The 14,700-nt window shown below is 40.1% G+C and overlaps 1 protein-coding gene across 5 annotated transcripts in view; it reads right to left on the reverse strand.

Annotated features, from left to right (window-relative positions):
- Positions 1-4,931: 4,931 nt before the first annotated feature.
- LOC113044350 (LON peptidase N-terminal domain and RING finger protein 2-like) overlaps positions 4,932-14,700 on the reverse strand; it is a 117,552-nt gene continuing 107,783 nt past the window's right edge. For all 5 annotated transcript variants that reach the window (XM_026204273.1, XM_026204272.1, XM_026204276.1 and 2 more), the window contains exons 8-13: positions 14,274-14,388; positions 9,486-9,607; positions 9,221-9,379; positions 5,858-6,020; positions 5,479-5,628; positions 4,932-5,229 (exon numbers count right to left, since the gene is read on the reverse strand). In XM_026204273.1, coding sequence (XP_026060058.1) covers positions 5,071-5,229; positions 5,479-5,628; positions 5,858-6,020; positions 9,221-9,379; positions 9,486-9,607; positions 14,274-14,388 — 868 coding nt within the window. In that variant the 3' untranslated portion in view covers positions 4,932-5,070. The remainder of the gene's footprint in view (positions 5,230-5,478; positions 5,629-5,857; positions 6,021-9,220; positions 9,380-9,485; positions 9,608-14,273; positions 14,389-14,700) is intronic.

A 14,700-nucleotide genomic window follows, 5' to 3' on the forward strand; every position in this document is an offset into this window, starting at 1 on the left:
AAGCAAACCTGAGATACTTCCTGTGAGACGGGTAAATATCTATGTGAAAATACGCGTCTGACAGATCGATCGTCACAAACCAGTCGTTCTGGCAGATGGATCGACAAAGTGTTTTGTGTGTCAACATTTTGAATGAATATTTCCGTAGGTGCTTGTTTAACACACAGAGATCTAGAATTGGACGCAGAGATATGCTCCCCTTCTTTGGGATCACAAAGTAACGGGAATAAAAGCCCTGACAGCTCACTTCCTTTGGCACTACTCTGATGGCTCGTTTTTCTTAAAGAGAGTCTATCTCGGCCGTCAGGACACGAGCTGACTCTCCCTCGGCCACTGAGCTTATTATACCATTGAATCTGGGTAGTTTCATGGCAAATTGAAGCCTGTATCCCCGTGAAATCGTGTTTACAACCCACGGATGAGCTGCGCATGCGCGCCAACTGAGTATGCGAGCCGAGAGAGGTCCCCTGTACACTTCCCCAACGCCGGCGCGTTTTGATGACGTCATTACCGTCTCCGCGCTGACCCCTTCTGGAGGTGCGCGCGCTCCCTCCAGCGGAGAGGCTAGGGATACACATCTCAATGTTTGGATTTTTTTGCAATCTATCGCCCTCGGCTGTCTGCCTGGCTGTGATAGTGAAACATTTATTGTGTTTAATGAGTGGGGAGCACGTCGCCCTCAGCCTGTGGCCTGGATGCGATAATGCATTTTTTATTAAACATTCCCCTGAACTGATGGGCGTTTGAAAACCCAGTTTAAGTGCTTGGTGACACTTGAGAAAGTTTTTAACTTGATTGCTTATAGCTGGAGCCCTTACTGAACTGAGAACAACAGGGCTGGACCCCCTCTTTCTCTTTGTGGGCGGAGAGAGAAGTGACGGGGAACATTCGCGTGTCAGGTCGCACGCTTCTTCTTCCGATCCTCGGGGTGGGGTGGGCGGTTTCTCGCCGCCGCGGCCACAAATGAATGTTTCCCCCCGGGTCCGGAGCCATCAGATCTCAGACGATAGCCCGATTGCTGTCCGCTGGGAGGCGGTCTCAGACTCCTAGCTCCCGTCTGTCTTACTCTCGCCGCAGCGGTTGCTGCAAAACCTTGCCGTGCTGGCTGAGAGGGTGGTCGCGGTGTTTGCTTGCGCGGTAAACAGAGGTTAAAAGCCTCGTCCTCCTGTTTCCTGAGGGTGCTGGTTTCTCTCATTTTCTCGAGAGCTGGTCCGAAAAGGCCCTTAGCTGGGTCGAACGCAGCGTCCATCACCTCAGCTTTTTGAGCGTCGCCTAAACCAGACAGGTTCAGCCATAATGCTCTCTCACCTGAAACGGCCAAGCCCATAACACGGCCACAGCCCTGAACCCGCGCCACTAGAAGAGCGGAGAATTAGGTCGTTTACCACACATATCTTGTCCCGGTGAGCTGGGTTCGGCACTCCTGTATCTAATTGTCGCCCCATCTCCTCCAAAATCTCCGCCTGGTACGCTGACAGTAAAGTCACCGCGTTCAGCGAGCACACTGACTGCGCCGCATACTTGTACATACTCTGATAGATGGACGCGGTCAGGCGCTCCATCTTGTTCGGCAGCGAAATTTGGGAAGAGGCAGAAATAGATCGACGATATGGATGGAGGTGATAGGCCACTGAAGACTCTATCGCTGGGGGTCCGGCCAGCCCCAGCTCTCCCATTCCTTGGATCTCAAGTTTAGAGCATCCCTTGGTCGGGAGCTTGCTCTTAAAGGGGCTACCCCAATGGCGGGACATCTCCTTCATGCACGCCGGCACGGCGGGTAGGAGTTGTCTTGTTGTGGTTTGAGCAGGCGGTAGCCTTTTCCCGTCATAAAGGTCCCTCTCTGCTCCTTCTGAATCCTGGGCCGCGGGCCACGCTAGGCCCAGTTTTGCCGCGGCTCGCTTGCATACCTCGTGCAGGTTACTGTCTGTCTGAGAGCTAGTGTCAGTCGTGCTAGGAGGTCTAGACTGCTGGACAGGGAAGAGAGAGTTGTCTTCCTCCTCCTCTTCGTCCATGTCCAAGTCGAGGAGGTCAGAGTTAGCATCGCCCTCTGCGTCCTCGTCTCCCGGCTCCTCATCCTCGTGTGCGAGAAGGCCATCGAACAGAGGAGGCATATCCGGGGATTCGGCTTCCATCATCTCAGCCCAGCTCGTCGTAGTAGCTCGCTGATGATCGTTAGCCTTAGTTTTCGCGATGGCTCCACCCAGAAATGGGTCCTGCTGACTAGCCACCGCCACTCTCAGCCTTCTCTCCAAAACTTTAACCGGCAATGACGCACAGTGAACGCACGTTTGTGGGTCCGCAAGTGACGTTTGAGCGTGGGGATCCCTGCCCGAGACGGTTGCTCCACATGATGAAGCCTACGGTGGCTTGACACCACTGAAAATCCTATCGTCGTGATAACACGTGATATTCTGAACAGAATAGCTCGCCTTGACGCGGACACTATTCGGTGTGACACTCAACACAGTACCAATCCAATCCACTGATGTCGCGTTCGGTAGCGTACTCCGATGACGGCCTGCCAGTTGAACAGTTAAGCGAAATCAGCGAAAAGGTCGGACGTGCTGAGAGAGCTTGTAGTCCCTCACGGGAAGAAAGCGAGAATGACTTCGTAGGGGTCGACCTGAGTAATATAGGTGGGGGCGGAGCCTGATCTCAGGTCGACCTGTTTGTCAAAGACAGACGTGGTGGCATAGGAGCTTCCATAGTTGGTCACGCCCAAAGCGATTCCCATAGTGAAACACCGAGCGAAGTTAGAAAAATAACTTTGTTTAACTCGCACTTGCTTCCAGCTCCTCCTTCACCCAGTCGTCACAGTAGTGTTATCAATTGCAGTGTGCTCCAGGGTTTCTCTCTGCTTTTTAAGGATGTACTGTTTGGCTTCTTTAATATACCAAAAGATAAAATTAAGGAATATTTTATTAACCTATTATTACTTCTTGCAAAAGGTCATATTCACCATAGTAAATTCAATTGTTGAAATCCTTTATATTGTTTTTGAAAAAGAGGCTCAACAGTATGTTAAAACTATTTCATCTTCCAAGAATCTCAAAGCTTGTAAAATGATTCATTTATTTAATATTTGTAATTTATTTTGTATCTTTGGTACCTTGGCATGAATAATAAAAAAAATAAAATAAAAAAAGTGCGCATTCTGACTTTGGGACAGCTTTCACACTTCACATCCGCACTTCGGAATCCACACACTTCAGTTTGGGCACCCTTCGTCGGCTCCTGTGACGCATTCACACTTCAAATGCTCACTTTGGAGTCCATGCACTTAGGTTTGGGACACATTAATTGTGTTTCGCTGGAGTCCCAAACCTTTAAAAATGGCTTTATAACCTTTTCCAGACTGATAGATCTAAATTACTTTTTCTCATTTGCTTCGGAATTTCTTTGGATCTCAGCATGATGTCTAACTTTTGAGGATATTTTGGTCTACTTCACTTTGTCAGGCAGATCCTATTTAAGAGATTTATTGATCGCAAACAGGCGTGGCAGAAATCAGGCCTGGATGTGGCTATAGAAATTGAACTCGAGTGATAAACCACAGTTTTAACGGGGACAAACACTTCTTCACACAGGGGCATGTAGTTTTGGCTTTTGTTTTCCCCTTAATAATAAAAACCTTCATAAAAAAAAAACTGCATATTGTGTTTACTTGTGTTATCTTTGACTAATATTTAAATTAGTTTGATGATCTGAAACATTAAAGAGCGAAAACATGCAAAAAAAATAAGAAATCAGGAAGGGAGCCAACACTTTTTCACACCACTGTATCTATCCATCCATCCATCTATCCATCTATCTATCCCTACTATTCATGACAAAATGGAGTTGAAAGATAAAGTAAAAGAATGTAAAAAATATGATTTCAATTCTTAGCATAAATATTACATGAAATGTTATCTATTAAGACTAATGACAGGGCCATGTATGAGTAATATCATCGCGTGTAAAGTTACTTCAGCAAACATTTGTAATGACAATCCCAGACTTCTGACTTGTTTAATTAATGGCTTTGAAAAGGCACACAGAATTATTATTATTTTTTGCTTAAAATATAAAATAGGATTTATTTCATATTGATGTATACATTTACATCAAAAATGCAGCATTTTATTAGTCATTTGCACAGGAAAAGGTAGATAATGGACATACACAAAACATGAACATCACAGAGAAAAGAACAATGAGAAGAAAATCATTGTGAATGCTCAAAGGCCTCTTATAGTCTATAAAGATTATTATATAGACATAAGCCACCCATCCACATATTGCACTCTACATTTATATTACAAGTCACTCATAAAAATGGTGCTTGTTCAAACATGATTTATAGTAGGACTGAACACAATTTAGCTCCAGTGTACAATTTACTCATTCTGAATGTTAACATTTTTTCCCCAATTAATATTCATTTCATATCACATATCACATATCACAAACATACTCTTAAAATATAAATACAACACATGTTGTTGTTACTAAATATCATCAAGGCTGTAAGGTAGGAGTGTGCAACTTTCTAAACCCATAGGGGAAAATTAAATGGATGTCAGTAGAACGTTGTAATTTCTGACTAAATTTATGGTTTGTGAATGAACTAGACATTTAGATACAGATACAGAGAAAGCAGGGTTACAGTACATGTAATATTAAATTAAGTAAAAATAGTTTTTCTTTTAATCATCTTTTACAATATGGAAATAAGGTGACTGCTCATTTCCAAACTAAAGCACATGTACGCCAGTTTTGATATTTGCAAGCCCATGTGAAGCATTTGGTCAGTCGTACACTATACCTAGGACAAAACAGGTGTTATTTTAAAGGACCAAAGATGCTTAAAAAAAACTTCCCACTGTTTTAAAGTTTGATGCTACTGTTAAACTGGTAAATGGTTTGACTGCACCTGACCTAAATAAAACTTAGGTAACTAACTGGTGGGGGTTGCGTGCTGCAATGACAGAACAAGATGGCTACTAGAAGAAACGTCAGTAACCCCAGCCTAAATCAGCATTCCCAAACTAAGGGTTGATGTTGATGATCTCATTTAGACCTCATTTATCATCGAGGGCGCTTGCGAGTTACAAAAATGAGGACCCTGCGGATGGCGATCAGCCGATCCTTAAGAGCATTCATGGCGAGGATGGTAAGCTGGGCTTTGTTTTCAAGCGGCAGCACAGCCAACAGCCACCAACACCATGCAGGACCATTGGGATTATCCTTAAAAAAAAACAACAACAACAAAAAAAAAAAAAAAACAAAGACCACAATCAAACAGTAGCACTGATTGTACTAGATAAGCCTGCCATTTTAAAAAAAGCAAAATTAGCCTGCCTACAAAGGCAAACAACAAGAATTTTACAATAAAAATTAAATACTGGTCTGATTAGCAGCAGACAGTTTAGAGGTAAGATTACAATGAACAATGATTTAGAACAATTGTGAGAATTATTTGTTCCAAACATTCACCTGTGGGTCAGAGTCTTTGACAGGCAGCTGCCCAAAGTGGCTGATGATTTGGTTCTTCATATCATCTTTAAGGGAGGTGAACCAGCCCAAGGCCTGATCATACACAGAGTCATGCAACTTCAGGAGCTCAGTGAACTCCTCTCCTTCAACCTGAACACATATGCACATACATGGTCAGTGTGGAAGTCTGGAGATTTTATTATTCTCTCTCTCGTTCTCTCTCACACACACACACACACACACACACACACGCGCGCACACACACGCACGCACGCACGCACGCACACACACACACACACATACACACACACACACACACACAATATAATTTTTTGGGGATTTGGACTTTTGTGCTGATAGACTGCAAATATCTCTATACCTTTTTATCCTCCAAGTATTCAATCTTGGCTGTGTTGTATCCATCTCTCTGGCCGTGAGTGACCACTCTGAAACGAGCAATGCCTATGGTGTCCACCACAGAGCGTCCATCAGGAAATAATTTGACATCCCTCACCTCCAGCATACAGCCATGGTCAGCAAACCTGTTAACCACACACCTCAGATATTTAACTCCGTGCCAAGATGTTATGTACTTCATTAACACTTCTTTCTGATTAGGCCCCAAAGCTATGAAAATATATGCACTAAACCCAATACACATTATAGGAATCATCAAGCTGATTTTTTTTTTTTTTTTTACGCTGCATGTCATATGCTCTGCTCAACAGAAGTCAGCTACTCTTAACCTTTACATATTCCTCCTAGACACTTAATGCAATCGCCACCAAACTAACACTGAAGATGCTAAAATGTGAATGAATTTATGATACTGAATTGTTTGGCCGAGGCAAGGTGGTAAGCTTTCACCAAAATATAAAATAAAAAGCATGTTATAATTTTCTCACGTTGTCTGATGTAGTTCAATGTAGCGGATCTGACCTGAATCAGACAAATTAAAGAGTCGATTAGGACTGTGGTTGAAACACGAGCCGAATTCCTCAGAAAGGCAACAGGAAGTCAATAAAACATTCTGTGCCACAAGTCCCAAGCAAGATAACCAACCCAACCAACTCTTTCACAGAACAGCTTTCAACATTAACACCACTAGAACAATTACTGAAAATTTCAATTCCGAGAAGAGATTGTCAAATTTGGGGCAAGTAATTGAGATGCAACGCAGGACATCACATGTAAACCCATGAGAGTTATCACCATATCCTTAAACACTTCCCCCACCTAGCAGAACCAGAGTGAAAGGGGGGGGGGGGGCTTTTAACCTCTGGTCTCCATAGAAATCTTTGTCAAAAGAATGGCACCGAAACGGTCTTTTCTACATATATATGGACCAAAATGAACTCAAAAAAACTTATAAATGAATATCAGTCCATCATCACTTCACTCCTTATTCATTTATATGAAACCCACACATTTGACTATCATGCTATAATCACTTATTGTGTATGTCTTTTAATAACTATTGGATAGCTTAAGGATACATATTCATGTCTAGTATGTCTGTATTCGAATCTGTTAGCTTGAAACAGTCCTGACCATCAGTTATTTGTCAAATGTATCATATTCTTGTTATAGGAATCATGTCCAAAATTATACCCTGCAAGAGTGTGAAAATCCGGACCATGTACTTGATAACATATGATTCATGATACCCCCGAGCTAAGACAATATCTGATTGGTGAAGACAACATTTGAGGTGTGGCCAACAGGCCAGTTTAAATACTTAGGACACCATACAATTCTGCTTTTAGCTTTTAGCTTGCTTTTTAGCTTTGCTTTTAGAGTTTGCTTTTAGCTTTGCTTCTTAGCTTTTAGCCATGCTTTTGGTCATCAATGTTCTTTGAGCGCGGTTGGCCTGCACGCCTGCTGCTACTTAGAACGATGAGAAGAAACACCACCTAGTCTCGTCAAACTTTACTTCTTTTCTTTTCCATTTGAGAGTTTCGTGTTCTGAGTTCAGTTTTTTAAAGCCGGTCTCCGAGTCTGACCTCGACTGCCCGTTCAACTTCAACCAGCCCACACAACTCTGCATCGTCAGCCAACGCCCAACCACGAGCTTCCCAAGACGTCACTTCAGCGACTACTGAACTTCCAGCCAATCAGCGACATCGGGAAAGCCCCTTTCAACGACAACAAAGGGGACTCCCTTTACACAGGAGTGTAAAGCAATTGGGGGTTTGATACCTTGCTCAAGGGCATCTCAGTCGTGGCATCTCAGTCGTGGTATTGCCGGCCAGGGATTCGAACCCACAACCCTAGGGTTAGGAGTCAAACTCTCTAACCACTAGGCCATGACTTCCCCAAAATTGTTTGATGACGCAGTGATTGAATGTGGAATCATGGGAGTTGTCGTCTTCATCCTCACAACCGATGCAATCTGTTGTGACTTGTAAAATTACAAAAGACTTGCTTCTTGCGTCTGTTCAAGGCTGCATCTCATTGCTAGTTTTACTTTATCTTAGTGCTGTGTTCAACACCATAGATCATGACATACTTAGATTACAAAACTATACAGGTATTCAAGGACAGTTTTTAAGATGGTTTAGATCCTACCTGTCTGATCTCTACCACTTTGCTTATTTAAATTGGGAGTCATCTAATTTATCATCAGTAAAATATGGAGTGCCACAAGGCACATCTGTCCTAGGTCCTCTGCTATTTTCAATATACATGTTGCTCCTTGGAAATATTATAAGAAAATACGAGTTTAGTTTCCACTGTTATGCTGAACTATATATCTCAACAAGACCAGATAAAACTTAACAGCTCCACTTATTGGCCAAGAGTAATAAACCATTAACCTTTAATTATGAAAATTCCAAAAATGCTAATAACTTTTTATTGCATTAGGCTATTGTAATGAATATGGTCTCAAAATATTCCTTGGGTCATGCCGACAACAGACATAATTTTTTAGTAGGAAGTCTCTGAACGCCCTGTCTGCCATTTTGATTTATGTTGAAAACCTACTTTTTTTCTAACGCCTCCTTAACTGTTGGTCCGATTTTCACCAAAATCGAGTCAGATCATATTCAGACTGTGCTGACAAAAAGTTATGCATTTCGTGTCGATTGACAAAACTGTTTTCGTACAGCATTGTTACAAATTTTAGACATGGCACCAAAATGAGCCTGAGGGCGTAATAAGCTAAATAATGCACCGCATTAAATTGTTCATTCAATGCAATGAAAACATTACCTAAAAAAAAGCGCATAATGTCTAAACTAACATATATGAATCAAATATAATTTTGTAAATTGCATGAACATTATGAAGAATTATGTTTTAAGAACTATGAATAAAACAGCCACAAGTATTTTATTCATTGCTTAATGCAAAAAGCAGAAGCACCGTTGACATGGATTGCATTTAAAAAAATACAAGACGCAATGGAATGGAATAAAACCTCACAAAATCTCAAGACGTCATTTTACACTGACTTAAAAAAAAACAAAAAAAAAAAACATTACATCTTTTAACTTTACTTGGCTTTGTATGTGTCTCGAGATGTGAGTTTGGTTTTGGTTTTAACCTAAGCAAGATATATGCTTTAAGCTTTTATTTTTCTCTAATATTTTGAAAAAGCAAAATGCAAAAACAAAACTCTAACTGCAGTAGTGAACTTGAAATAAAAAACAGACACAAACATGTAACAGTTACATTATGTGTTATGTCGTATGAAAATCGATGTAGACCCACACTTGAAAATTAATTCAAGGCCTCTTACCCATTTAGTTCATCAGCAATGCACATGCCAAACTGTTTGGTTCCTGTTTCCATTGATCTGCGAATCATAAGCCTGTACCGAGGCTCAAAAACGTGCAGTGGGCAGGGAACAGTAGGAAATGCTATAGTGCAAACAAAGATGGGCACTTCCTGGTTCAAGCTGAAACAAGAAGAAAATAAAAAAAAAATTCAATATGTACACATGAACAAGATACAATAATAAATGGCACATTATTGTTAATGTCCAACTATAAAATACAACTTACTTTGACAATTCTTTCATCTCTTCTTCATGTACTTTTCGTCTTTCTGCTAGCTCATCACAAAAAAAGTGCTGCAATAATTTTTCTATTAGAAGAGTTTTGTTGTATGCTCTAGTAGCCAGGTACTGCAGAAAAAAAGATAAGTGCACTTTAGATAAGAAAGCATCTCCTCAATGCCTAACACTGAATTAAACGGTGGGCCATAGAGTAACATTATTACACATTAAAACAATACTATTCGCAGGTGTGTGATATTTCATGAAAAATTTCTACATTTCTAAATGAAAATAAACATTAAAAAGTCCACAAAGGCTATGTCCACATGAAGCCAGAGCTTTCCCTATCCAATCTTTTTTCCCCTCATCTCAAGAAATATCTGCTTTCACACAAAACTGTAGTATACATGCCAGACCAGTATGTGTCGCTGTAATTCTCCCACAGAGATGCACTAAAAACGGAGAACCTTGACGTGGTATACAAACGAACATTTACTAATCTGTGTTAATGTTAGTTAATAAAAAGACAATAGTTCAGTGTTTGTTCATGTTTCTGTTGCTGTTATGTGACTACTAGGTGGTGTCTAGTGGTGTCTGACTAGGGGGTGAGATGTGGGCTGATGATGTCATCGTTTCAGAAAATATATGGATTCACTGTCCACATGAAAACATAAGGGAGGCGTTTTCAGATTGATCTACTCTAGGACCCGGTTTAAAAATATATCAGTTTCACATGTCTCCGTGTGGACGCACCCAAAGTTCCAGGTCAAATGCCAGTTCACCATGGCTGGAAAAGCTTGCCCCAAACAACAACAGACACAAAATTACATGGTTTTAAACCTATAATTGGATAAAAGATTTCCCTTAAAAATAATAATTTACAATTATCACGGTCAAAGCACCAACAGCTTATGCAGACAATAACAGTGATACATGACAGCTATATTTTTCCTAATATAATAAGAAACTTCTCTCTTTTTTTAAGCGTGTCTTTTTATGAAAGTGTTATTTGATGTATTAAGAGACCAGTAATATTGTATCTGTTTTTAATTGGACAGCAATATATAAAGGTAGTCTAGAAAACTTGACAAATGTGTTTCCACTTTTCAAATGAATTTCATTTTAAAGATGACACATTATGCTCCTTTTATTTCACAGATAATTTAATCATTTTGAAAATGCCTATTTTGAGTGGAAGCAAAAACATAGTTTTCATAAAAGCCTCTTTAAATGCAAATAAACTGCTGCTCTCTGCCCTCTTTTCCAGAATAGAGCTATGGCTTTATAGCTTGGACCTCAAATACTGTGCTAAAAAAACATTGTTTGGTTTTGATTTTCATGTCCACCATGCTGAAATCATATGATTTATACCATATAAGTTTAAACTTCCAATATACATTTTCTGAGCACACACATCAAAGTACAAACACAGAAAGCGGCTGTCACATAGCATGTGAGTACTAAACTAAGTTGTCTTTAATGTCTTATTGCACTTAAAAGGTTAGTTCAGGCAAATATTAAAATTATGTAATTAATAACTTACCCTCATGTTGTTCCAAACCCATAAGACCTCCATTTATCTTTGGAACACAGTTTAAAATATTTTAGATTTAGTCAGAGAGCTCTCAGTCTCTCCATTGAAGCTGTGTGAACGGTATACTATCCACGTCCAGAAAGGTAAGAAAAACATCAAAGTAGTCCATTGCCGCGTTTCCATCGAAATTACCTTAAACATTGTACCAGGAACTTTTTTCCCCAGGAACTTTTTCCCCCCAGACCTGTTGCTTTCTGCGTTTCCACCGTGGTGTAAAGTACCAAGAAGATTAGGCAAACAGACTGGTGATGTAGGTCTGCGCGAGTATGCTGATTTTGGATGCCATTTCAATGAAACAAAATATTATATAAATTAGCCTTTTTTATTTTCATTTTAACATATAGATAAATTGAATACACACCAAAGATAAGCTGTTAGATCAACAAATTATATTTTATGTTTAACCACTAAAGAGATATCAAAGCCAGCGAGACATATCAGAAGGTCTAGCCGAGGTGAGGCTGCTCTCGGCGGAAACATAAGCACTGAGCTCTCGCTGATCGTGTGGGACTCCAAGATCGGCAAAACATATTTTTAAATAGGCACTGTCTTTATAAATAAAACACAGATTTGAGTTTTAAACAACTACATTCTTGCCTGAAATACTTTTAAAATTACATTTCATGAAACAATAACAGTAATATTTAGAAAATGATCTGAAGAAATGGTGGTTGAACCCAATGCTGCGTGAACTCAACCAATCAGGATGTTTAGCGCCCAAGTCCCAGCCCCGAAAGTTCCGGAACATTGAAAAAGTACTACCTCGCCAGCAGGGACTTTCTGAGGGGCATTTTTTCAACAGGAACTTAATTTAGTTCCTGATTCCTTCGGAGGAAACACACCAAGTACCAGGCCAAAGTCCCTAGTTCCTGGGTAAAGTTCCTGCGGTGGAAACGCGGCACATGTGACATCAGAGGTTCAGTTAGAATTTTTTGAAGCATCGAAAGTACATAAGACTTTATTCAGCATTGTCTTCTCTTCCGTGTCTGTTGTGAGAGAGAGTTCAAAACAAAGCAGTTTGTGATATCCGGTTCGCGAACGAATCATTCGATGTAAATGGATCTTTTTGAACCAGTTCACCAAATCGAACTGAATCGTTTTAAACGGTTCGCGTCTCCAATACACATTAATCCACAAATGACTTAAGCTGTTAACTTTTTTAATGTGGCTGACACTCCCTCTGAGTTCAAACAAACCAATATCCCGGAGTATGTGGTATGTCATAGTATGTGGGTGACCTCAGAATGTATAAATATTGTTTTAATATCTAAAAAAATTAAGCGGCACAAACAATTTTTTTACAGCAACAAAGCAGCACAAACGGAGCACAAATGATTGAGACTATTTGAGACTACCTCTCCTCCAAAGATTTTGTGATGTCTACACTAGAATGGAATAATTTATTATGGTTCTTTCTACGGCACAAAACAGCACAAATCGAGCACAAACAAAATGCACCGGTTTGGGGCGATTTGGACGGCATGGGGTGGAGAGTGACGTCACATTCCTGAGTCCAAAGTGTTATTTCTAAGGAAGAGGACAAGATACAATGTTTATCGTAACAGCACAAACCAGCAAAAATCGAGCACAAACGAATGACAACATTTTGAAGAGATTTGGACGCCATGGGGTGGAGAGTGACGTCACTGTCCAGAGTGGTTTTTGTTATTTCTAAGAAGGTGAAATATATTTGACGTTCATTTCAGCAGCACAAACCGGCACAAATCGAGCACAAACGAATGACACCGGTTTGGAGAGATTTGGACGCCATGGGGTGTAGTGACATCACTGTTCGTAAAAAGTTTATTTTTGTTATATAATAGAAGCGGTCATAGTTACAGATTTCTGTTAACAGCACAAACCAGCACAAACGAATGACACCGGTTTGGAGAAATTTGGAAGCCATGGGGTGGAGAGTGACGTCACTGCCCAGAATTGTTTTGTTATTTCTAAGAAGAAGAAATATATTTGACATTCATTTCAACAGCACAAACCGCCACAAATCGAGCACAAACGAATGACACCTGTTTTAGACGCAAATCGAGCACAAATGAACGGCGCTGGTTTGGAGAGATTTGGGCAACAAGGGGTGGAGAGTGACGTCACACAGTCAAAAAAAGAATGTTTAATATCTCAAACACCAAACCAACACAAAGGTTCGTTTCTGCGGCACAAATCAGTATAAATGTAGCACAAACGAATGGCATAGTTTTGGTGATTATTTCTTTTTATGGGGTGCCAACTTCATAGAGGTTTCAATTTTCTCTTCACAGCAGTTCAGTCAGTGTACTGTTTGAGTACATTAATTACTCTGGGATATTGGTTTGTTTGAATGTGGAGTGTCAGCCACATTAAAAAATTTAATGGCTTAAGTCATTTGTGGATTAATGCATAATGGAGACGCGAACAGTTTAAAACAATTCAGTTCGATTTGGCGAACTGGTTCAAAAAGATCTGGTTACATCGAATGATTCGTTCGCGAACCGGATATCACAAACTGCTTTGTTTTGAACTCTCTCTCACAACAGACACGGAAGAGAAGACAATGCTGAATAAAGTTGTAGTTTTTGCTATTTTTGGACCAATTTTTTTTTTCCCGATGCTTCAAAAATTCTAACTGACCTCTGATGTTACATGGACTGATTATGTTTTTCTTACCTTTCTGGACATGGACAGTATACCATTCATACAGCTTCAATGGAGGGACTGAAAGCTCTCTGACTAAATCTTAAATATCTCAAACTGTATTCCATAGATAAACTGGTCTTACGGGTTTGGAACAACATAAGGGCAAGTTATTAATTATATAATTTTAATGTTTGGCTGAACTAACCCTTTAAACTGTCAAATGCACACAGTTACAAAAACAGTTACATCTGTGAAGGTTAACAGCTGGGAAAGAAATTGCATGTTTATATCTGTTTGGCAGCAGTGTAATATACAGTGATTAAATCAATAAATCCACTCCTCTCTTGTCTACCCCTGAGGCTGGGACTCTAAATATTGTTCTGTGTACGCCAGTGAAGTCAAAGAAAGAACAGCCAGCTTGCTTTGCTTAAACTTTAGCCATGGCATTAGAACTGGTATATCGTTGTCACATTTTCACAGATTTTTTTGAAAACTAATTAAATTAAACTCAGATATTTTAATGCCCCATAGTACATTATTTGATGATTATATTGCAAATGTATTGATATTTACCTCGGAGAGGTTCTCCTTGCACAGGGGACAGTTTGGGTTGTGGTCCAAACAGCGCTCCAAACACTTGAGGCAGAATGTGTGTCCACAGGGTGTTGTGACAGGCTCATAAAATAGTCTGGAATAAAACATTAGTAAGGAGGATTCATATATCTACAAAGTAAAAGGAATAGTTCACTCCAGAATCAAAATTTCCTGAAAATTTATTCACCCCTTTGTCATCCGAGATGTTTATATATTTCTATGTTCAATCAAAGAGAAGTTAAAGGGGTCATATAATGTTGCTAAAAATATTTTCCTTTGTGTGTATTTGTGGAAAATAATGTTTTTTTTAACCTTAAACCACAAACACAGTGCATTACAACCATGTACATTTATTGTATTTCCTCCATCCCCAGCCTTTCTGAAACGCATTGCTTTTTACAAAGCT

This window comes from Carassius auratus, chromosome 26, assembly GCF_003368295.1.
Source record: "Carassius auratus strain Wakin chromosome 26, ASM336829v1, whole genome shotgun sequence".
Classification (NCBI taxonomy): Eukaryota; Metazoa; Chordata; class Actinopteri; order Cypriniformes; family Cyprinidae; genus Carassius; species Carassius auratus.